Source organism: Neopelma chrysocephalum, unplaced genomic scaffold (assembly GCF_003984885.1).
Source record: "Neopelma chrysocephalum unplaced genomic scaffold, ASM398488v2 Primary Assembly neopelma1_96671, whole genome shotgun sequence".
Classification (NCBI taxonomy): Eukaryota; Metazoa; Chordata; class Aves; order Passeriformes; family Pipridae; genus Neopelma; species Neopelma chrysocephalum.
The window spans coordinates 149,418-174,250 of NW_020925316.1; the positions used below are offsets into that span (position 1 = coordinate 149,418).

At 41.0% G+C, this 24,833-nt stretch overlaps 1 protein-coding gene across 4 annotated transcripts in view; it reads left to right on the forward strand.

Annotated features, from left to right (window-relative positions):
• LOC113981589 (A-kinase anchor protein 2-like) overlaps nt 1–24,833 on the forward strand; it is a 266,112-nt gene that overhangs the window by 52,701 nt on the left and 188,578 nt on the right. For all 4 annotated transcript variants that reach the window (XM_027709035.1, XM_027709027.1, XM_027709028.1 and 1 more), the window contains exon 3: nt 11,653–11,783. In XM_027709035.1, coding sequence (XP_027564836.1) covers nt 11,653–11,783 — 131 coding nt within the window. The remainder of the gene's footprint in view (nt 1–11,652; nt 11,784–24,833) is intronic.

Below are 24,833 nucleotides of genomic sequence, written 5' to 3' on the forward strand. Positions count from 1 at the left end.
TAACTTTTGCCAATGAAGGAATCTTGTTACTTCTTTGTCATGATTCCCTTTAAGATTTTCGTGTAAATTAATCCTTAAACCAAATGGCAACTCAGTCAAACACACAAAAAAAATGTTTGATGATGTCATACAGTCTCCATTCCTTACAGGGTCAGCAAAATATTTCCCAAAACCTAGTTTAGAGATGTGGGACAGTGAAGACGATATCTGTTGCTCATTCCTTATCCACCAATGCTTTATAGTTCCATCATAGAAGGCTACCATATCTGTCAGGCATGATTTAGTGAAGCCATGTTGACTGTCACCAATCATCTCCTTGTTTTTTCATGTGCCTTGGCATAGTTTCCACGATGATCCTGCTCCATGATCTTGCCAGGCACAGAGGTAACACTGACTGGCTTATCATTGCCAAGGTCTTCTTTTTTTTTTTTTTTTCCTTTTTAAAAATGGAGGATATGTTTCCGCTTTTCCAGTCACTGTGAACTTCACCAATCTGCCACAACTTCTCAAATAAGGTGGATAATGGTTCAGCCCCCTCTTCTGCCAGTTGTCTCATAAGATCCCATGGACTTGTGCACCTTCAGGTTCCTTAGGTGCTCTTGAGCCTGATGCTCTCCTATAGTGAGTGGTTCTTCCTCCTCCCAGTCCCTGCCTTTGCCTTCTGTGTCTCAGGCTGGAGCACTTGCCTGTGAAGGCTGACACAAAAAAGTCATTGAGTACCTCAACCTTTTCCATGTCTCAGGTGATCAGGACTCCCATTTTCTTCTAGAGAGGCCCCACATTTTCCCTAGTCTTCCTTTTATCCCTGACATATCTGTAGAAGCTTTTCTGTTGTCCTTCATGTCCCTGGCCATATTTAATCCCATCAGGGCTTTAGCTTTCCTAACATGATCCCTGGGTGCTTGAACAATCTCTTTGTATTCCTCACAGGCCACTGTCCTTGCTGACACCCTCTGTAGGCTTTCTTTTCATGTTTGAGTTTGCTCAGGAGCAACTTGTTCATCCACACTGGCCTCCTGGCATTTTCCTCTTTGTTGGGATGCATTGCTCCTGAGCTTGGAGGAGGTGATTCTTGAATGTCAACCAGCTTTCTTTGGCACCTCTTTCTTCCAGAGCTAAAGCTCCCACGTTAGTCTGTCAAACAGATCCTTGAAGAGGCCAAAGTCTGCTCTCTTATGTCCAGGGTAGTGAGCTTGCTGTGCACCCTCCTTGCTGTTCCCAGAAAATTGAACTCCACTGTTTCATGGTCAATGCAGCCCAATCTGCCCTTGAGCTTCACATTTCTCACCTGTCCCTACTTGGTGGTGAGAACAAGGTCCAACATAGCACCTCTCCATCTTGGCTTCGCTGTCACTTGGAGGTGAAAGTTATCATCACAGCATTCCAGGAACCTCCTGAATTGCTGATGCCCTGCCTGTGTTGCCTCTCCAACAGATATCGGAGTGGTTGAAGTCCCCTATGAGGACCAGGGTTTGTGAACATGAGGCCACTTCTATCTGTCTGTAGAGAGTCTCATCAGAAGTTCTGGGGCATGGAGAGGTTTAAGCTAATTTGGAGAGAAATTTCTATTTTGAGAGCACAGGGGACCCCTGTTTATCCCATTATGTGTATTAGCACCTTTGGGCTCATGCCCACCTTACCCTGGGAATTTTGTCTACCACGAGGATTTAAACTGAGAATTGAGAGGCTCTCTGCCTCTCTGCTAACCTGTTTTATGATTAGAAGAGAAATCTAGGTTTGTTAAGCCACAAAGGGAGTGGGAGAGGGAATAGGACTGCACAGCAAAACTATTTAGGGCTCTACTCTATCTGAATTTCTTAGAGAGTACAAAACCTTAAGATATCCTTGCTGAGAAGTACCACTTTGAAAGGAGGGGTTTAAAAAAATCCTTGTATGCTTTTTTTTTTCAAATAATCAGAAAACAAAGTAACTATCCCCAGTTAAAATCTTTTAGTCATAATAGAATATCCAGGCCAGCTAAACAAATTGACGACTGCAGAGAGATGAGAGCTTTAGTCATTTAATGGATGTTTCTTATCTACTTTCACGTCACTGAAACACAGCTGAATATACTGTAATTATTCTGGTATGAACCCATACAGGCAGGACTTCCTTGAAACACATCAAAATTGGCACTTACATTTTAACCAGTAACCAGGTCCTTCTAGCACTTCATAGCCACTCTGGCAGATTTTCCTTTAGCCAGACTGTGTCAAAGTAGCTGAAGGATGCTTACAGTTTACTTCAACCCCAGATCCTCCCAATGGCCTGAAACATGCTCAAAATTGAGTTCACATTACTTGAATCCAGCTTTTTAAAACAATTAATATAAAAAACTTTAAGACTAGAAAAGAAAGGAATCTCTGAAATATAGCTTTTCTTTTTGCCTCTTTTGACTTACGTGTGTGTGTGGAAAGGAGTGATAAAATGAAGCCAAGGACAGATTGAAGTTAGAGAAGAAATTATTCTTTTGGGAGACAATAGTAAAAACAATTGTGGCTGTGTAGTAATGATGATAACTTACAAAGCCTATTTGTTTGGGGGGAAGACATCTGACAATTTTAGAAATCTCAGACTGTTCGTTATTCCAAAAAGAGTTATTTTTAAATTATTTTTACTTTTCCCACAACCATACTTTATTTCCTTTGAAAACATGAAGTGAATACTCAGGGAAAACCAAAGCATACCTAAATTTCTGGCACCAGGAGGTAAAAGTGTGATCAAATTCTTTTCGTGTGGGTATCTGCAAAAGGGGGTCTTATTCAATTTTTTCAGTCCAGCCACATGAAGTCCAGAAACTTCAGCTATCTTGAAGCTATTTTTTATTCCACCTCCAAAATTCCCTGGGAGTCACAGAAGGTCTCATGGAATTATAATTTATGTGTGAGGCAACCCTGGAGGTCTCCTTGTACTCCTGCCAACAGAAGCAGGTTTGTCCCATGCCCATCCTCATCCCATTACATTCGGACTCTGCCTAGAATTAGAAATCCCGTACTTCCTTTGGGAAACTTGCTCCGAGGTCAGGCCACCATCATCATTGCAGCATCCCCTTTTGCAAACTGTGTCCCTGCAGTGCTGGTGTGTGCCTGCTGGGACAGCCCATCTCCTCATCCCTCTCCTCACCCCTGCAGCAGCCAATGGCACTTGTTTATGGTCATAATGATGCTTAACCTTGCCACAGGTGAGATACCAAACAATTGCACAGAGCCATCATTATCATCTTGCCATGAAGATGTCTGAAACTTTAAATAACTTCCTAAAGAGACATACTGAAAAATAAAGCCTAACTCTCCAGCATAACCCCCAACTCTCCAGCTGAGGTACCTGTGTGATTGTTCTCACCTGTTACTTCAAGCAAAACTTTCTGGATGCTTAGAAAACATATGAGGAAAAGAACCTGCGTTTGACTTAACTGTCACCTTATTGTTCATTGTGTTTTGCCTCAATTTCATCTCAACTCTTTAATGAATATTAGAAACTCTTACCTTGTATTGGGCTTTACCTGTGATCCCCTTCAGTGAAACTAGTCTATACAGACCAGGGCTCTGTAGCTGATGAATGATCTAACAAGAGAGACACAAACTTCTTGTCTACTTTAGAGTCTTAACAGTGTGTCTTGCTGTCATAGGTTTCCTTGCAGCCGAAATAGCTTGGGTTTTAGTTCACCTTCTTCATCTTTGTGTGGAAACAACTGTCTACTTGATTTACAAAGTTAAATAAATGAGGCCTGAACAATTTAAAAGCAGTGCACTCAAAATATTTACACTGGTGATCTTGCTTAATGAATGGGAAGCTTACTCTGAAAACATAAACCGCTTGGTGCTTTTTTCCCCCAAAACTTCCCAATTGGGCATTTATGTACAGCTGCAGTTTCAGTTCCTGTGAGTTTTTAAACAGACAAAGCATGAGACCTTCATGAAGAAGCTATCTATAGCTATCATCATACCCATCCCTCAGGTCGCTTGCCATAGCCATGCCTTCTCTGTGCATCTGCAGCTCCAGCTCACACTGAAGCTGTGCTGTCACAGCCCTTTGCCTTACCATGGGGGCACCAAGCCAAGACGCAGCTCTTCCCCAAGTGAGCACAAATCATGCCAACTATCTCAGTCTTCCCTCGCCCGTTTCTGCAGTCATGTTGCACTGTTTAAGGTGTTCCTGTCTGCTCTGTTGCTGTGCTGAACGTGTGCTTTGAGAAAAAGCAGTGGCTGAGTAAATACTCAGGGGAGCTGAAGGGCAATTGAATGTACCAGCTACAGCAAGCAAACAAGAGGGAAAGATTATCTGCAAAGTCTTTTGGCTGTCATGATTCCATGTGGTAGTTATAATAGTGTCTGTTGTTTATCTTTATTTACTTACTTGCTTACTTCTTTTGTTATTTATTTCCTCATCTCCCCATATGCACCCCCTTTACACCCTCAGCCTGGTGACTCACTGATGCTCTAGCAAAACTCTGTTAATCCAGGAGCTATAGGGAAAGAGGATACAGGGGTCTTTGGGGACAGGCAGAACACTAGTCCCTTTGGTGAGTAGACTGCCTTGGAGATCCTGGCCTTGGTGGTCCACTGCAGTAAGGGTTTTATGAAAAGGAAAAACTTGGGCAAGTTACCTGTACCTGTGTGGCTGAGAAGCAGCTTAGGAAGAGGTTAAGCCATCAGTCTCTAATGACTGGTCACAAAAGGTTGTCAACTGTGGTGGCCACATCTAAATAAGCTGGAAAAAATTAAGTTAATGTGTTTTAACGTTCTGTATGATGAATACACATTAACCAACTACTGGAAAATCTTTGCAATTCTTGGACTAAATGTAAGCTCCTTAAAAAAATTTTAAGACATCACTTCCTTAACATATTTCTAAGAAATATTTTGTTCATTTCCTGAACAAAGAATAACAACAACAACAACCTTGCAACTCTGCAGGATAATATTTAATCTGCTTTATAAACATGCTATTTGCTCTTGGGCTGGCTAAGCTTCACCAGCTATCATAGCTTTTTTGTTGAATCATACCTTTGTGAGCTATGGCATTGTGATTGAAGTAAAGACTACAATCAAGCTGCAAGTTTTTCAGCTTGGTTTAATTTCCTAATCTGAGTAATCCTTGAATCATATCCATCTATCATGCAGACATGCTCTTTAGGCTAAAACAAGTATCTGAGATAACCGGAAAGGCAACAAAAAGTTTTGCTGCTATGCAAAACCAGATCATACCAGCAAGCTGGAAATGGCTGCTTGTCCTGTTCCAGGGACAGTCATACCATACAAGGCCACATCCATCTTGCAGCAGAGCAGAGTTAAATCTCTTGTGTTTGCTGAGGACCACACCTCTCTTTTGTTTTGCAAGCAGATTCTCTCACACCGAAAATCCACATAGGAAAACTCTGCATCAGTCTGCGCAGTCAGACTGTTTCATTCGCCTAATGGAAAATTAAATACTACAGCATCACTCAGGAATACCTTTTGAGAAGCTACTTATTTCGAGATGGACCATAGAGCTTATGCCTACAGCTCCTCTCTGCATTTGCATATTTAGTCATAAATGGTTAAGGGCATCTAACATGCCTGCTTACACTGCAGCCATGCAAATAATTTTTTTTTTTGTCTTTTTTTTTGGAAGGCAAGGGAAGGCCTGCTGGCAAAGGAACAAGTCTTTCTATAATCTCTGTACGTGTCCCAGTAACCTCTTTGCTAATGCTGGCAACACTACCGTGCATCAGCAGGTCAGACCCAGACATGCTGGGTAGCCTGTACTAGCTGGGTTAGGGCCAGCTGGATGACCGGGGGAAGCTGCACAAAAATATGGCAAGCAAGAGACGCAGTGTTCAGAGTGGCTACAGGAACAGGGTAGGCAGGACAAGGGAGCAATCCCAGAAAAGTTTTAGTAGTGGTCATTCCTGCACTTGTGTCCCTTGCAAAATCAGTTTTATCAGGGCAGATGCTTGCGAGCATGAATAAGCAGAGTAGGCTCTGCTGCTCTGGGAAGCCTTCCCTCTTGTAACTGATCCAGTGGGTGACAAACCTGCAGTCCCCGGGTGGGGGCTCCAGGTAGCTGCCGAACAGCAAAGTCGGGCTCATTGATGCCTCCAGAGTTCCAGATCTGCCTGAAAACCTCACCCTTTTTGTACTCAGGGAACTTTCTGAAATGCAAAGAGCTAATCTGAAATGCAGCCAGTTATGCTAGCACCCTAATGGGTGTATTTGGGGGTAATATCTGACTCACACTGACAGGTCAAAGAAGAGCTCTGTTGCATTCCTTTAGTAGGGCATAGGCTGTTTATATGCAGATTAGAGTATGGGGAACCAACCTTTTAAATTCATGTTTTTTCAGGACAGAAATACTGAATGCACAGAGAGAGAAAATAATTTCATTTTAATAAATAATTCCAGCTATAATTTGTAAATGTCTCATGGTCTTCAAGCCTCAAAATGCAAAGACTTTTGGCAAAAATTCAATTTGGCAAAGTTTTCAGTAAAAGCGCCTTTGATGTTGTCCTATTGGTTGCAGTGGAATTACACCAGGGATCATTATGGCAGGGGAGGTTTAGACTGGAGATTAGAAAGAGGTTCTTCACCCAGTGGGTGGTTGGGCACTGGAAGAGGCTCCCCAGGGAAGTGGTCACAACGCCAAGCCTGACAGAATTCAAGAAGCATTTTAATGATACTCTCACAGACATGGTGTGACTCTTGGGGATGGTCCTGTGCAGGGCTAAGAGCTGGAATTGATGATCCTTGTGGGTCCCTTCCAACTCAGCGTATTCTGTGATTTTGTGATTATTGCCTGTTTTCTGTGACAGAGAAGACCATCATTACCCTCAATAGTCCACATCCAGAAATGTTTCTCAAGAGCAAGCACATTTTATTGGATGAGGGTGTCTTGGGTCAACTTTTGAACTTTGTTTCTCCTCAGGATTATCATCTTCCTTGAAAATTCCCTAGCAGACAGAAAAGTGCTCCACTTCAGCAAGCACTCCTTTCAGGAAGAGATAGTACTGATTGCCCCTCTAAGGACTTGCAAACACAAAAAGCACCCAGAGTTCTTTGAAGGAACTACCTCAAAAGGTAGCAGCACAGCAAGGACTGTTTTTATGTTGTCATAAAATGTCAAATGGCAAGTCTGGCAAATGCATCTGGTCTCAGGTTAAGACACTGTCATACTGTATGTGGGACTGGCAATGTGTTATTCATATGAGAAACTTTACGGAAGTTGGTTCGAAATCAACAAGACCAGTGGTTAGAATTAGTCAACTTACACAAAGCAGGGAGTCAAGAGGTGACATGGAATAGGCATAATGGTATATGAAAAGGATGCTAAAAAGTTTTACTTGCTGTAATAAAATGTCCCCTGATACTTAAACTTTTGATGCAAGATTAAAGCAAAATGCAGCACTGAAAGTAAAGATTTTCTTTGCATACAGCATTAATTCTACTGAGTGCATTTGAGAAGCTATGCGTTATTTCCTTGCTAGCACTAAAAGTAAACAGCTTAAAGCCCTCAGGCTTTACTGTCCTGAAGCATGAAACTGGAATAAATAGCACGTAAGATTGGTGTGCACTACTTTTATGGCCAACACTGTGTCTACTCATTCAAACATTTGGCATGATTTCTTTCTGTCCTGTCCAACATCTGTTCACTTATTTCTGCCCTCACCATGCTCTCTTCACATAATTGTGACCTGGGTTTTTTCCTTTTTTCATGGTGCAAAAGCCACTCTGTATTCCTATGTTTTAACAAACAGAGTGGAGCTACCAGTTATCTTTCAATCTCAGTTCTGTGCAGACAAACCAAATCACCTGAGAGCAGTGGCTATCTAGAGCATTGCAAGATCAGTGCCCTTTCCAGTTCAGTAACAGTGAGCCTTTTTAATGACATGATCTAATTTCTGCTGAAGGATTTAACCCAGAACAAATTGTTCTCTTCTAGTAAATGAAGGAATACTTACACCAGACTGTACATAGCATAGCTGTTGCTGTGTCAGTGAAGCAGTGCCTTCTGAAAGTACAACACTATATTCATAATATTCACATATTTCAGTATTGGAATGAGCTGTACAAATACCTGTATTTTTACTGTGAAGTATCAGGCCACTCTTGGAGCCCTCTACAATTTTGACAGCACCTAATCATACAGCACAACTTTGATGCATAAAGGAGCTCCAAGATGCAGTAGAGAGTTAAAGCAGGCAATGAAGAAGCAATGCTGAAATACTAGTGCTTTTAGCTGTTTAAATCACAGACCATAACACAAATGCACAACATTGTTGAGCAGGGGTAGCTCATACAGATAGGTATTTTTGGGCTCCATCCTCATGCAAGCTCTCTGCTTTGAGCACATTCGAGAAACACCTCCTATTCTTCCTGGGATAAGATTTTGCAAGATTTTTTTAAGAAGCGTAATCCAAATTTCATAACTGTGGAGGACAGATGGCAGCAAACTCTTTTGTTTTCAAGCCACATCTGGCTCTCATTTGCATCTGTCTGGGCTGCCTTGATGTTGTCTGCCTCACTAGACTGTCTCGTACCCAGGAGCTGTGCCCAGGCGTCCAGCACAGCCCTACCTATTGTGCCCTACTTACCCTTGGTCTCATCGTGTGTCCCAGAGCCTTCCCTATATGTTTCTGATGAAAATGCCCTGGGAAATGTTTGCTCACAGCAGGTGAGAGATTCTTCCACCCCTGCCCACTGCTTCAGCACTATGCCAGTCATCTGGCATGGGAGAAAATGTTTCCTGCATGGCAAGATGTTTGACCAACACCTCCTGATGTGTACCTACCTGTTAGCCTATTGTATTTGCAGTGAGTGTATAAATATGCACAACCTCAACAGCTTGCCAGATAGACTCTCTGCATTGTAAGAAATGCTTCTTATATGTGTTTCCATTTCCTGGCCTTCTTGTCTGAATTCCTTGGTATAGTATTTAACAAATGCCTTAAATTTCATCTTAAAAAGGAAAGTCAGAAACATCAAAGCTACCACTTTTCCTGTTTTATATAAAATATGCTGACATTTCACCCAAGAGGGAGAATTTTTAGTAGATCATAGCATTCTTGTCTCTAAATATGTCTTTTAAAAAATCCCATTGATACTTTCCAGTTTGAAATTCCTGCTATTAATAGGTAAAAAAAAAAAAAAAGAAGTTTCTGCAAGAAGGAAACCATGTGATATTGTAGCTTAAGTATTTCACATAAACAGAGACTAAAACAAAATCTGAACAAAATATTTTGTGTGCAGCAGTTGTAGTGAAGGGACTGGCTTCTCCATGTGTGAGCATAGCATGAAGACTCTGTAAAAGCACATTGAAATAAGCCTGGATTTTGTCTGTCCTCCTGTAGCAAATGAGGAGTGACTGCTAACTGAATGTCTTCAATGCTGTCCAAGCAGCGCTTCGTCAAAGGCTTTATTAGCACTGCTGGAGCTACATCTAAAACAGGTTTAAAACAGAGAAGACTACCTTCATCTTTAGAGTGCAGTCTTTAGAAACTTGGGAGTTTTTTTCCAACTGAGTATCACTCCAGGTTGCAGATTCGAGACTACAGCTAAATATGATACATGCAGCAACATAATTCCTCATCCAACTGGTCCACATTTCAAGGAAAAGTCAGCCATTTGCGGAAGAGCAGTTAACCTTCACAAGGCTTTGCACTACATCTAGCCCAGCAGGTACCTGCTAAGCTTTGCTACTGAGACTTTTTAAATGCCAAAGCACAGGTTGGTAAATACTTAGCACCTCAAGAGGTGTAAATCCATCTTTGACTCTCTCACTTTGCTTCTTGGTACATGTGATGACTTGGGAGTCCTCAATAGCACAGTGAGTCTGAATGAGCTGATGAAAATTCTGTCCAGTAATCAGCTCACTTGAACATGAAAGCAAAGATGCCACAGAAAAAATTCACTACCAGCCCATGAAACGTGGCAGAAAACACTAGCAGATGTTAGTGCCAACAAAAGGAGTAGAAAACTGCAGAAACTGTGGCTGGAGATAGCCATTCCTAATGTTTTGGGAACTAACACCTTGGAGGCCATGAACAAAGCTGAGTTCAGCTAGGTAAAGAATGTCACCAGCACCAGCAGGTCCAACTGTTGAGCATGACTTCATGGGGCAAGACCATGACACCTTTTCTGTCATGCAGATGTCCTAATTTATTTAGATATCACTTTAAATTCACCTAAAAATCCTCTCATGCAGAGCACAGTCAAAGCCAGTGAAAGGTGGAGTAATTTATAAAGTATCATTTGCTTGTCTGTTTTGTGTTGCTTTCTGTCTGCTGCCTTACTAAAATCTAATTACCTGATGTCAAGTAGGTTATGGAGTGACAAGAATAGTTTGTGCGTAGATACTATGTCTATAAATACACTCAAAAACTAGCAAGAAAGCCTTGTCTGTCATGTCAAAGATCTTTCTATTTTGGGCAAGGTTTGAAGCCTGCTTTTGGTGGTAAATATTTTCCCTTTATACATAGATTGCTCAAGTCAAGTTCCATTCCAACAACAACATGGTATTGAAAAGACACACATGCATGTTGGGGTTGCCTCTGAAATCCCATTTCCTTGAACTGATGATTTCCTTATTAACTCCTCTTCACAGGAGAGGAGCTGGTTCCTTGAACTAGCATTGGCAATCACTTTGCAGATTCAAAACTAAGTCTCCCCTTTACTGATCAATGCAAGGGACACGTTTGGTTAGTCCCTTTTTTTCCAACAGCTCAGTTTTCTTTTTGCCAAGGGGCAAAGTCCTACTTGGCTTTGGGCTCCTGATCTTCCATACAGCAGGTGCTTGTCCTGTCTGCCAACTGATCTGCCACATCCCTCTGGCAGGATTTCTGCCAAACAAGGAACACAGACAGATGTGCTATGGAAAGGATGGCTTCCAACCAGTGCACCTCCACTGGTGAACTCTCCTGGAAAAGCTGCAGCTGGTTTAAACAAGCAGGGTGAGGTTGTAGCCACGTTTTTGGTGTAGAAAGCACAGCAAAACTCTCAGGAATAATTCTGTTGGGTGAAGGCTATTGCTGCTTTCTACAACAGTGTTACGGTGCCCTGGGATACCCATGGTTTCTGGAAGACTTTTGTTCATTTGTTTAATTTGTGTCTGCCTAAGAGGTGATGTGTGTGCTTATGTGTATGTATACCTGTGTCCGTCTGTCTACCTGTAAATATATGGAGACACATCTGCTGTATAAATAAAAAATAACATCTTAGATTGATTTAATAGTAGAGTTATTTTATTCTCCATGAAACACAGTACAATTAGAGCACTGTGCTCTTTTGGTTTTGAACCTTTAAGAAGTTTATGACTTTAGTCCTTCCAGCACATACCTAATCATTCATGAGAGATTCACATTTTTGTTCAAAGATTTCATTTCTTGCAGGACTCATTAATTTGTGTGGTTTAAACACTTGTTTTTATTAGAACTAAAAATAACTTTATGTTAAGGAAATAATGGTAAATAAAGTGTATACTGTAAAACTGACGGTCCTAAATCTGGAAGACCTGACATCTGGATAAACAATTAATAGACTGGTTGCTATCAACTGTCTAAAGCAGTAACCAGAAATTCAGTGAGCAGTCTAATTTTCAGAAGTGAAGGCAGCTCCTTCTCAATCTCCAGATTGTTTTTGTTCAATCTGATCCTAAGAAAGGGGTTTTTTTACCTTGCAGTCAAAAGCTCTTCGGGAAAAATGGCTGCTACAGGGAATTCCTGCTGGCTCTGCAGAAGAGGAAGAAGCCAGAAGGAGGCAGTCAGAAGAGGATGAGCTGAAGGTGAAAAAGCTGGAAGAAAACATACACAGGTAGACACAGTTGCCTTTAGCTTTGCCTAAGAACAGTCACTCTTGTTAAGGCTGGGGGCTTTCCTTTCCCGGCTCCCCAACTCTGGCAGCAGCTGATGGCAGCCGCCCAGGGAAGAGTGTAAGAGGCGGTCACAAGTATAGCCAAACATGCCCAGAATTTGTTTCCTGAATGTCCATGATTTGTAAGATAGAGCCACTGTGTTGTCTTTGTGTTTAATCGACTTTTATGGATTACTTTCATGAGGAAGTTAAAAAGAGGCTGAGTTGCCCCTTCAGATACACATGTATGACTTGATCAACACTCAGAGATTCTCCATTGCTTTACACCTCCTACAACCAAAAGGAGTTCAAAGGGGGCAGCATTCTTTTGCACTCACTTTTCACTGGTGCAAATGACTTTTTGGAATGCAACAGCAGATGCCACCAGCAGATCAAATACCTACTGCTTTCAGAAGCAAGGTTTGGGTGTTAGAATTATTCCCTTTTATCAGTTTGCCATTGCAGTCTGAGTTGATATTTGTCCTCTTTTTTTGTGTTTTCCCTTGTTTTGCCACAAATAATAGGCTCTAAACCTCAGAAGGAAAATGCTTTTATTCCTCACAGAAGAAATTCCAGAGCTGCTTCTACCATTTAGCTATCAATTTAGAGTTTTTTCAGCTGGCAAAAGTTGGTAAAACTTGGCAACACAGCTTATACAAATTTGGAATCTAAGGCATACAAGTGACAGAGAAAAAACAAATAGGACCAGTGGTCTAAGGGCTGTGGTATTAAACTAGAATCTGGTGAACTCAATTTGCCTTATGCAGGCTTCTTGTGAAAGTTTTTGAAAAAAATCAGTGAGAATGTTTCTTTGGGGATACACACAAGCAGACTCCCTCTAAGCTTGGATGATGCTAAATGACTTCTCTGTGGAAGTGGTAGATTGGCATGAATGTTAGAATTGCTTCATGCTACTGGTCTCTGACCTGTGATTGCTATAAATTGAAATTGATCTGAGAATACGTATTGTTCTTTTACATCTGTGGTAACATAAGGCAAGAAAGATTTTTTTAGATTTCATACACTACATGATACTTTACTTCATAAATTAATGTCATAGATGAAAAAATACATTGATTGTACTTCAGAAATATGTACATATTTCATCTAGTATGGAATGCTGCAAGGTGCTAAGTGTTCTGACCCCATTCAGCAAAACACGAGATAGTGCCTAGTTTCAACTATAGGACTACCACCACTGAACATAATGAAACCTGCTTTGCTTAATTAGTCCAAGATGAACGACTGTGTAAAACCCTGTCCCTATGGTTTGCTTTTTTTTCTTCCTTAAATGCAACCATGAAATCAAATGTTTGAATATTTTAAAGTAAGAGAGCTCTCTTCTCCTGTGACCACCTATCTGTCAATAAGTCAACTGCTTGCCCCTGAGTTGAAGGGGTGTTTGTGTGACAGCCTTGCTAACATGCTTAACTTCCTTGTTGTCTTTCTAAGGGAATTCCAAAGACAGTAAAAAAGTATTTTAATTTAAATGAGAAGGTATTACATCTGAACTGTAGAGATGAGACAGTAGAGGTTGAGGTCATTAGGCTATTTGCAATTTACATCCGTGACAACATGACTTATCCAGAGCCCATGAAAATAGGCTGAGAAGGTAAAGAGCTGTAGAAGGGGGAAGAAGAAGAGAGACATGTCAAGCACATTATCCAGAGGAGTGAAGTAGAAGGACTCATCCTGAAAGTATTGTTTTGCTGCCTGTGCACTATATTTTCCCTCTGCATTGCCAGGAGAGAATCAGAAGGGAGGATTACAGTTCATTTATTCACGTTTGCAGGGGCTCGATGGCCCTTTGGAAGTCCACTGTGTACTATCCAAAGGAACCCTATGAAAAAACCCAAACCCTCTCAACGAGGGGCAGACTAAGCTGGTTCACCAGGAGGGTAGGAAACTACTGCAAGACCAACCATAGGATTGATGCCAGGGGACTGTATGACCATTGTGCCGTGGTTGTTGCATATTCATTAGAGTCACACTGCATCGTACATCCCAGCACAAAGCAGCTGCAGCATCAATATTTCTGTGAAGAGTTTTTGTGACACACATGCTGGAAAATATATGAAGTCTTTAGTATTTACTCTATGAGCAGGGTGAGGCTTATTCATGAGGTTCAATGTCCAGTGTAGGAGTCAATAACTAATCAGTCCCAATTCGGGGGTAGAAACTGGAATATTTATTGAACACGAGTCTCGCAATTTAAGGGTCTTGGGAACAGGACATGTTAATAAGGAGGATGGGTTATGCTAACTAGGGGATGGATTATGCTAACTAGAGGATTACACAATTTTCTGCTACAGTTACAAAAGTGGTTAATATTTTCCTTTAGCTAGGACCACATGGGGGGAGAAGAACAAAGGGGTTTCTACATGGTCTGATAACATCATCACAAAGCCTTTCTATATCTTGCTAAGGGAGAAAGGACAATCAACATAGCAAAATATTAACAGGTCCTGTGATGAAGTATCTGGTCCTCAGGTGATGCGATTTCTCTCAGCCCCTGTTGCCCAAGGCCTGCTGCTCAATCCCATCAAACTCCTTCCTGCTGACAGCCGACTTTCGGTCCTTACAGTCCGGCAGCTGCTGATAGCCAGTACCCATGACCCTTCTTTAACAAGGAAGAACATGCAGTCATCCCCTTCCTCTTGAAGTAGAGCATCCCATCACCAGCACAGAGAGCACCATTTCTTCTACATACACCGAGGCACTCAGAAAGGTTCCACCTCTACTTTTACTACATGAACAGCTGTAGTACAAGAGAAATAGCTATCTTTGTTTGCAGGCCCACTGTAAACAATAGGTCTGACAAGCTGAATGAACTGTGTTGCTTGGAACAGAAAACTGAAGGAGATGGTGTTTTGAGACCAGACTAACACTCCTAAATGAGGATGTGGGTTCACGTAGGTCTGTTCTGTCCAGAAAAGGCAAATATGTCTACCTTGGAGAAACAGGAGAGCTAGCAGTGGATTCTAGGTGGTCTTAAAGGTCTTTCACTTAACAAAAATGCTTTGGTAGAGTATTGCTTTCTCTAATTCAGTTTTAAGTGATTTTCCTGCTAAAATCATATGTTTTGCAAGATGTAAACATGCTTGTAGTGTTTATTCTTAAGCTAGTGTACCCAGTTCTCCTTTGTGTGGAAATTGTTTAATTTTGACTGAGGCAGTAAAAATGCATGAGTGTAAAGATTGATTCTTATTTATTAGGCTTCTATGACATCATGATACAAGAAATCATATACTTAAGCTTGTAGCTTGCAAGGACATGTGCACAGGATTCAACTTAGACATGAGTAAGTGCAATGATTTAATGAGCTCTCTTGTCCACAAAACCATTTTGAAGAAGAGTGCTTACATTACTCAGCAATTCTCTGCACTTCAGGCTAAGCAAGGGAAAAATATCAGCATCACAAAAACAGGAATAAAGCAGAACAAAGAATGCAAAACAATTTAATACTATCATTATGCTGATAGTTAACAACAAGAGGACATAGAAGTACATGACGTGCTTACAAGTCAAAAACCAGGGAGTGCAAGATGAGGACAAGATGCAGGCATATGAACGGTGGATTACAGGCAGAATGATGATTTGACATTTGGGATTATTTTAATATGTTTAGAGATTTTGAAATATATGAGCACTAGAAACAGCCTTTGTTTCCAAGAATGCAAAGTGAAAATAGAGAAATCAAAAGAGCTAAATTAAGTTTGGTCCTGGATTTCCAGCACTCCTGCTTTCCTGTCTTCAATCTTCAGAATAAGACAAGATGCTCCATGTAAAAATCCTTTGTCTCTTGCATTTCTTTAAAAAAGTGGTTGGTCTGATGGGCTTAACAAGAAGACAGAACTCCTTATTCAATATTCATTGAGTCTTAAGTGGGTTGGAGATCTGGCAGTAGTGGGATGACATTATTAAATGTTTGAAACTTGGCTGGAAGATTGGTGGCAGCATTGTATCAATGGCAGAGTGAAGCCATTGGATTTTGGATATCTCCCGACACAAACTGTACTTAGAAAGAACAGAGAAACTTTAAAGCTATTTAGGATCTTTATGTTCTTCTAAAAATCTGGGGTCAATGTTAGAGGGAAGTAGACATTTCAGAGTTTCTTTCACAGTGTTACACAGTGCAAAAGTGATCTGTTTTCTGCACCTACCTTAGATGGGGGGTAGATGATAGTAAACGAGTGAAAGATTAGTGAAAATTTTTTCCCTTCCCTTAAACTTATTCTCCAAATCACAAACCTGGGGAAACAAATCCTGGAATGTGTTGCATACCTCCCATGGTTATTTTTTACCGCATGACAATCTAGTTTGTTCGCAGCAGTGAATGGAAAGTTGGCATTTGACATCTGGGTATTAACAGGCAGTATTCATAGAGCAGAGTGGCCCACCCAAAGCCTGCAGTTCCTTCACAGCATTTTAAATGACCCCAAAATTATTTTGTTTTAGTAGATTAAATTATAGGATGTGCTGGTGGCCTGTATTTACTACAAAAGATGAAGAGTTTTCATTGTTCTGATGCTTTTGTGTATCATGGAAACAAGAAATACTCTGTGACAACATACTTGACAACGGACACTGTCATGAAATACCAGAACTGAACTTGTTGTGGTTCCTGGAGTGAAGAAACCCACTGAAATAAATCTCCAGCAAAGTGGCATATCCCTTCAGTAATCAACAGTGCATCTGTTCACCTTGGATGAGGAGCAACCCAGTAACTCCAAGGGGTGAAAAATTGTTGCTTTAACAGAGCAGCCTTTTTGGGCATGAGGGCCAGGCAGACAGCTTAGACCAGTGGATTCTGCATTCCCAAAATGCACAGATAAGAGACACTTGTGGCATTTTGGCACTGTGGCAGCTCTTGGGGGTGAAGCAACGCTGGACAGCAGCCAAGGTATACATGTATCCCTTGTTCTTTGTTCAGGCCTGTTCAGTTGTCAGCACATCCATTTACAAAAGCCCTTTGGGGTTGTGAAGTGCTTCACCCTTGGGCATGCTGGTTATGAGCCACAGATGCGTCACCTCTAGGAGAAAACTTTTCCGTGGTGGGACAGCACAGAGGGAGAGCTCCAGTGTTAATGATGGGAGGGCAAGTTCTGTGCTTTGGACCATAGCTCTTTCCTGGGACAAGCATGTCTTTGCTGGTTGCTGCTGCCTTGCTGATGAGAGCAGGTAGTAAATGCCCACAAAATCTCCCTCCCTCTCAGCAGCTCCCATCTCAGTGCTGCTGTTCTTCAAACAAAATCCTTGGAAAGTATTTTAAAGAACTGCTGAACTGAAAGAAGCCTGTGGGAGGAACTGCAGAAGATGCACAGCTTCCATCCAAGAAAAGGACCTGGAGGACCAAAATAGATGCTGTATACAAGCGTACAAGGGAAATGACCAGTGCTGGCGGAAGAGAGATGACACCACCTCTCTCAGGCAAAATGTGCCTTGATTGTGCAAGACTCTCTGTTGTTCTACTGTGCTTGACCTAAGTCTGCTTATCAGGTATTAGACAGAAGTCTTAATGTAGGTAGAAGCAGATCCAAAATGGAGTAGAACTTCTCCAAAGCTGGCAGAATTGTCCTCTTCTTCCAATACTGCAATTGAATCTTTCCAGGTAAATACTCAGATTTGAGTGTTGTCAAAGAGTCTGAGTTGGGCCCTGAGAAGAAAAGCATCACCAAGCAGAATTGATATGAAGCGTATAAAATCTTATTAATACATGGTATTAGTAGACTATGAGGGTTTCACAGATCTATGGTGCTAGATGGTGTCTACACTAAAGTCTCTTCTCATTGAAGAGTCCAGGAAATACAGGCTCATGGTTCAGCTGAGGTTGTTGCAGCTGCTGTACCTTTAGCATTTTCTCTCTTTCCAGTGCCCATTCTTTCATTTCTTTCTGATGCCAATGTTTGTATCCTGCATCTTCTTTCCAGGATAAAAACTTAGCATGTATCAGACTGGTAACTCTGAATATAATTCAGTCTATCTTGGACTGTCACTAATAGTCTTTGCATGACAGAGGGAGAGAGAGCATGTAAGACAGATGTGCAATCCTTCAGAAGAAGGATCATCTGATATTGAAACCAGCTGCTCAGACCTCCCCTAGAGCAGACAGTGTAAGTCAGGACCAGAGGTGTCAGAAACCTTTCCTTAGCAAGGTCTCATCCATTTGCCTTCAGTCTTAGCCTTCAGAGATATATGAACAGTTTCTGAAGCTTATGCTGGTGCAGAGAACAATGCGTCTTGTTTTGCAACTTCCACACTGATAGCAGCTGGAGAAAATGATGAGGGGCATTGTTTATTCAGCATTTTTGGGTTTTACCTAGAATACCAGATGCAGCTGTAGAGAAGTCTTCACTCTACTTCTGTATGCTGCCCATATGACCAGTTGTGTTAAGTGAAATAGCAAAAATGTCTCATCATAGCCACTCAGTATCTTCAAATTCTGCTCACCTTGTGAGGGAATATCAACCTTCCCGCACAGGAGCAGCTGTTCATCCCCAAGTCTTCTGTCTGGTTCTCAGCTAAGACTGATCAATATCAGTTCTCATATACTGAAGCTCCGTAGATTTCAATTTGGCAACCCCTAAGGACTATGGTTTCCAAACCAGCATAACCTTTACCTCCCACTGAGTATTTACTGGGATGCATTTCATATGTGATACATTTCCTAGGAAAATAGACACCAAAACAAAACCAGGCATAAAGCCTCAGCAATAGGATATCTCAGATTTTGAAAGGAACTTGCTCTGCTGTGCGATTAGACAATTCCTCAGGACTTGCAAGATGATCTCAGAAGAGCAATGAGCTAAGAGTTGCTGAGTGGCAATGGGTTTCATGGGTTTTTTAGATGGTATAATATATTCAGATGTAACACTTAAAAAAAGAAGAAACTACAAACCAACACTAAAAATAATAACACAGTTTACTACTTCAGCTCTGAAACTCAGCTCAAACTTAAAATAGCAGAATGACATGCCTGTGCCTCAACAGTTGCTTAAATGCTTGTGTTCTGTGTTTAGTAGTAAGCAATCTCTGGATCTTTCACATCTCCTATGCATTTCTAGCTTGTAGTTATTTAATGATTGTTATGCATCTTATAAAATAGGAAAAGGATTGACTGTTCAATTTGAGCACACTCCCTCCACTTCACCTATGTTATCCTTAAATACATGTACCGTATATGGACCTCGATAGAGACACCCATTTGCCTAATTTGAGAGCCAGATATAAAAGAAATTTCAAAACCCCGCCTCTATATATCAAGGGATTTCCACCTCTAGTGATTCTGACACTTCATCCATGTCAGTATGCTATAGATTAAGAGACATGTTCATAAAGAACAGAAGCAGGTTTTCAAGAACACCTGTTTTAGGCAAGCTAACACTTGTAAAGTACCGTCAGTTACTAAATGGGTTAACAATAGATCACATGCTGCAGTCCCTTGTGAAAGGGTCAATTACTACCTCTGGGTCAGGTTCAGCAAGAAAAATGAAATTTTAGTAATTGCAGCCTTTCAATAAAGTGGACATTTTGTACAAAGCTGGGAATCTGTTGCTGTAGTAGATGAGACCTGATGGAAGATTATCAAGTGCAAAACCCCAGAGCCTCCTTGACTTTAACATTTCAAGGGTAAAAAGTGCACATCACTCTCCATCTGATGCTGTTAGAAAGATGGGGAAATCTCTTCATCGTCCATGTATTATCTTATGTATGTCATTGCACATGGATTATCCACACTCCCTCTGTATGGAAAGCCATCTAAGATCTTCATACCTTTTTTAAGCCTAATAGAACTGACAAGAGTTTCCTGAAGCAGCAAATTGTGGTATAGCATGAAGAATAGGAATTGTTGACTTCATTACATTCAAACTAAATCTTAATCATGTGCCAAGTGAGATAGTTGCCTGGGGTAAAACAACACTGACTAGTCTCCACTCCTTTCCTGGTTATGCTTATCTTTGCTGGAGTTGGCTGGTTGGTTTTCTGTCCTTGTACACCAGCCCTAATACAGGGCAGTACTGGCAAAACAGCTCCTTATATGCAGTTAGTCCATACAGCAGCTAGTGGATGGAAAAAATAAAATTATGGAAATTCTGTAAGAGAAGGACAAGCTTGTGTGGAGTTAACTTACATGTGCACAATCTTGAAAGAAATTGCAAACCTAGAGTATATTTACAAAGAGAAAGCAGAGAGCTAGGCAACAGCATTAATTTATTTTATTGCTTTACAGTTTAGTCTCCCCCTTAAATCAGAGGACTTCACTCTTCTCTGCCAAACCACTCTTCATGTGCTGAACATAGAGAGGCTAGAACATGCAAGGTAAACATGCACATGTGTACACAACATTCTGAGGTCAGAACATGCAGTATACACACTGAGTAGGTAGAGGTACAGTTAGAGGAGAAGCAAGGTGCAGTGTCTGGAGCCACCCAGTGGGCATTGCCAGTTTGAGCCTCGATTTTAAAAAATCTGCAGTCTGAAAAACACATCACCTTCCCTGTAGGGTATTTTAACTGCTACAGTATGTGAATTCTAAGGCAAAAAGTAATGCAAATCCCAGCTGGTGGTCCACATAAGGCAAAGAAAGACTGGATGTGCAATCAGGAATCCTGATTGCTAAGAAAGGAACAAGTGTAATGGATTTCATTGGGAATGTGCAGATGTAGAAAAAAGTCCCAAGGAGTCGCGGTCAGGAATAGACAATAGTCTGCTTGCAAACCTATCATGGTCTCACTATAAAAAAACCAAACGAGCAGTAACAGGGAAGCTCAGTGTGTTGGAAAAAAGTTTATAGACATCCAAGAATATAACGCATGAATGATACGGTCAAATTAACGATGAATGACATTCAGAGCACTTGGATCAGTATGTTACAAAGGTAAAACATGCTCATTGCCTTGTATAAATAGGGGCTTTGCAGGCTGAAGTGGCATATGACTGTAGTGTAAGATACTGAGAAGCGGGACCCAGCACCAGAATGCTATAAACTCAAAGTAGAAAACTGACTTGGTATGACAGATGTGCACAGGGGCAGCAAAACATACTGGGGAGAGGTAGGGAGTAATAAGTGGAGGCAGAAAGAGAATTTATACAACAAATGCACATGGATTAAAACCATTTCAAAGTAAGACTTGCATGGTGTATGCTTTAACCTGTTGTTGTTGCCACAGGGGAAAAAGAACTTAACAGAGATTTCAAGAGCACTGCCAAGCAATAGGAGGGAGCAAGGAGGGAAATAAGGAAAAATCAAAGGTATTTTGCAAAACCAACAGCAAAAAAAATGAGTTCAAGGTCAGATAAAGCAGAGCTTTACCAGGTATTCCAGTGTAATGAATATCCAGAGCTCAATTAGGACTCCTGAACAAAGCATGTTGTGTGTTGCAAAGTTTGGTCAGCAAGGTCAAGCAACTGGAGTCTTGGATTATGACTTTAAAATATCATTAATGACTTAGAAAGAATATTTGCAGGGAAAGAAATTTCAAAAAGCTGTGAAAACATTTTGTAGATTGTAACCGGTCTGGAGGACCTGGTAGAGCAATACCATGTTCATGCTGTTCCATTCCCAGGAAAATGCATTTAGTCCTCCTGCAAAAAATTGTTAAATTATGCCAGCTCTAATGCATTTTTACTAATGCAGCTATACAAGCAAAGCTTCCCTTTGTGGATTCATGCTTTTATCAGCAAAAAGCATGAACACCTAAATGGAATGAGTTCTATAGGAAGAGGTTATTGTAGTCATGTACACCTACCTCTGTACTAGGAAACATACTAAAATAAAAAGTTTTCATTAATAACCTACCTTGTAGGCAACAACAGCACTTCAGTGAAATAGTTTGCAGTCAGTTACTACTGGACAGAGGCACAGGCATCTTTGCATCCTGCATTCATCTAGGCAATGTAAGTGGTGCAGAGTGTGTCCCTGGGAATTGCCTCAAGGGAAGAAATCAGCCATTAGAGGATGAAATGAAGAATTACCCCTGGGTTAAACTCTTGCCTCTACCAATGATTTCTTGCATTATGTGAAGCAAGGTACTTCAGTAGTTCTTCCATATCTCATACTCCAGTGTTCATTTGTGCAATTATCTTTCCCACACTTTTAGCATGATGTGAGCTGAGCTCTTTGGTACAGGAATTGCTTCTCACTGTATGGAGGGAACTTCACGAGTGCCTCTTAGAATCCTGACTGAATCTTTACTCTTCAGAATTCTTCACAGTTTTCTCTTGTTTTGCAATGGCAGCTGAGATCTGGTGCTTTTGAAGACATGGCATTAAGTGCCTCAGGCCCATGGTGTGACACAGCTGCATAATTAAATGGGTAGCTTTAGTTGATAATTCCTGGAGGAGTTTTATTTTTTAATTCAGCTGTCAAAATCCAGTTCCTAAACAATTGCTTCATCTCCTTTGTCTCCTCATGTTTTTCTTACCTTCGCCCATTAACCATTGGGCTTGTTTTATTTCTTCTTTTTTCCTGCTGTCACTCTCTGATCAAGGAATCCTGGATTCCTACTGGGTCTCCGGGTGGGTCCCACAACCCCACTGGGTGCTGTGCACAGTAATGTATACTCTTGGCTGCAAAGACTTTATAATGCAAGTCAGCAAGACAAGCAATCACTAGAAAAGGAAGTCAGGACCAGAAGCATGGACTAGAGCCTAGGTTTTCCAAGCTCGAGTGATCTGTTATGTAAATAAGTCAAGTTTGTAGCCAACTGATGGACTCTTTAACACCAGAAGAAAGGCTTGTCCTGTGCAAACAGACACCAGAGACAGAAGGCATTCCAGCACAGGCCCTGACATCTTTGATGATAGCCCAGGGAAAATGTCCTAAACGGTGGAGTTATAGCTGAGTTATTTAAAGGACATTTAACATGTAGGAAACGCGCTGGGGAAACATGAGCTTGCCTATAAACCTGAACTGCACAAAATGTGAATAGACCAGATATTCCAGTAAACTTGGATTACTGGTAATATGTAGGCATCTGGTAGGGGAGCATGTAATACTCACATCAAATAACAACTTTTAATTAAGTCTTGGACTCCTAGACATATATGACAAGTTTTCAATTCAGTTTTATTTTTGTACATTTTTAAAAATGTATTTAGAAAACTGCAAATACCGTTTCCTCGTGTGAGTCCATCTTCAGCCTTATTTCCACTCTTTAAATTTAAGAGTCCTTATTGATCAAGACAGTGAATTTTATACAAGTGATCCTCCCAAGAACCCACACTGCAATCAGGAAATGGGCTGCAGGCCTGGTTTGCAGTGAGATGTTTTTCTTTAGGTCCATCAGATAAAGGGACAGCCATAACAACCCAGGTCAGGTTTGCTGAGACTTTCAGTTGAAGATAAAGCTCTCAGTTCCAAAAGAATAGAAGGGGAATATGAAATACTAGTAAGTCACAGCAAAAGGCTAAAGGTTTTCTGACTTGTCTGATGATCTCTGAGCTTTGTGGCTTGGAACACCTGGAATATGCCCAGAAAGACAGAAAAGGCTCCTAAATTTAGAAATGCATTCCAGGCATCAGCTGCTGCAGGGCAACAGTGTATCACCATCAGAGCTGGGCGTGTAAGTCTCATCTTGCTTGCAGCATCCCTGTTGGGAAACCAGAGTATTCTCCAAATGCCATTCCAGAGGGGTCACATAGGGCTAGCCATTGACTTGGTTCTGCAAGGACAATCAAGCTTACTGTTCCAAAGTTACTCCCAGGAATAAGATATCACTCCTAATGGGAGGTGGGGAGTTGGTTCATATCTGTTACACTGGCAGTCCAGTTTTAATGCCATAGCATTTTCAGGTAAGAAAATAAATAAATTTAAAAAAACCAACTTAACATCATTCTGACTTTAGGAAATGTTACAGCAAGAGAAAACAATGGAGCTGCCACAGGATTTGCACATATACTCTGTTTATGTCCCAAAATATGCAAGAGAAATGCCTCATGCCTTTGAACCCTTACCCCATCGGGATCACCCTTTGAGGAGAGCTGTGGTGTCTGGCAACTGCAGGGTGTCACCATGCCAAGAACATGGTGATCCTCAGCTCTATTTTTCTTCATGTGTAATAACTGTAATTTCACTTATGCACTACCTAAAATATTTTACTGCCTGCCAAAGACTGCAAGTAACCACCACATCACTGACAGGCCAGTTTTAAGACTATGGATAACTTTTAGTAGTCTTCCAGGCAGCACTGGTCAACACTCCTTTTATCATCTTTTAAACAAGTAATTTCAGGAGCAACCACTCTACATACAAAAACCCCATGTAATTCTCTGCTCTTTGCTACTTAACATTAGCTTTACAAATGCAAAACATCAATTGTATTGGAACTATGTCACAGAAAAATTGTCCTGTTTTCCTAGCCCTGTTGAGGCTATCAGGGAAAGTCTTTCATGAATGTGTAGCATCAAGTGTCAGGTAAAGAGTCCAGCTTGGTCTGGACAGCAATCCCTGAAAACCGAATAAATTCTCTGGAAGGATGAATTGAAAACAAGTTCCAGTAGTTGAAGTCTGCTTCACACAAACAAGTTTTGAGAACTTGTTTTCTTCTTATTAGCTACTTTTTTCTTAATGTTGCTAGTACATTGTTTCTACTCAGAGACCTTCAATTGCCAGGGATTAGTATAGTCAAAATGATACCACCTAAAGTAAAGAAAAACCTTCAGTGTACCAGAGACCCTCCTTTGTTACACTGGTTTGCTAAATTCTTTTATTTAAAATTCACAGCGTATGAACAAAAAATATTTTCAAACCATTTCAGATTAAACCAATGTCCCCCATGTAAGAGTTGCCCAAAATCACACACACACAAAAGAGGACATGCTCTCTCTTATCATTGTCATTTTCCTAGCAGAAAAGACAGGCTTGAAATATCACATGAAGGGGAAAAAAAAAGTTGTTGTAGCTGATACAAGAGAGAAAGAACTTCAGAGCTAAACTGGAACAGATCTCTTCATCCATGCCTCAACTTATTCCTCTCTTCAGAATGGGAATGTGATAGCTGACAGATGCTT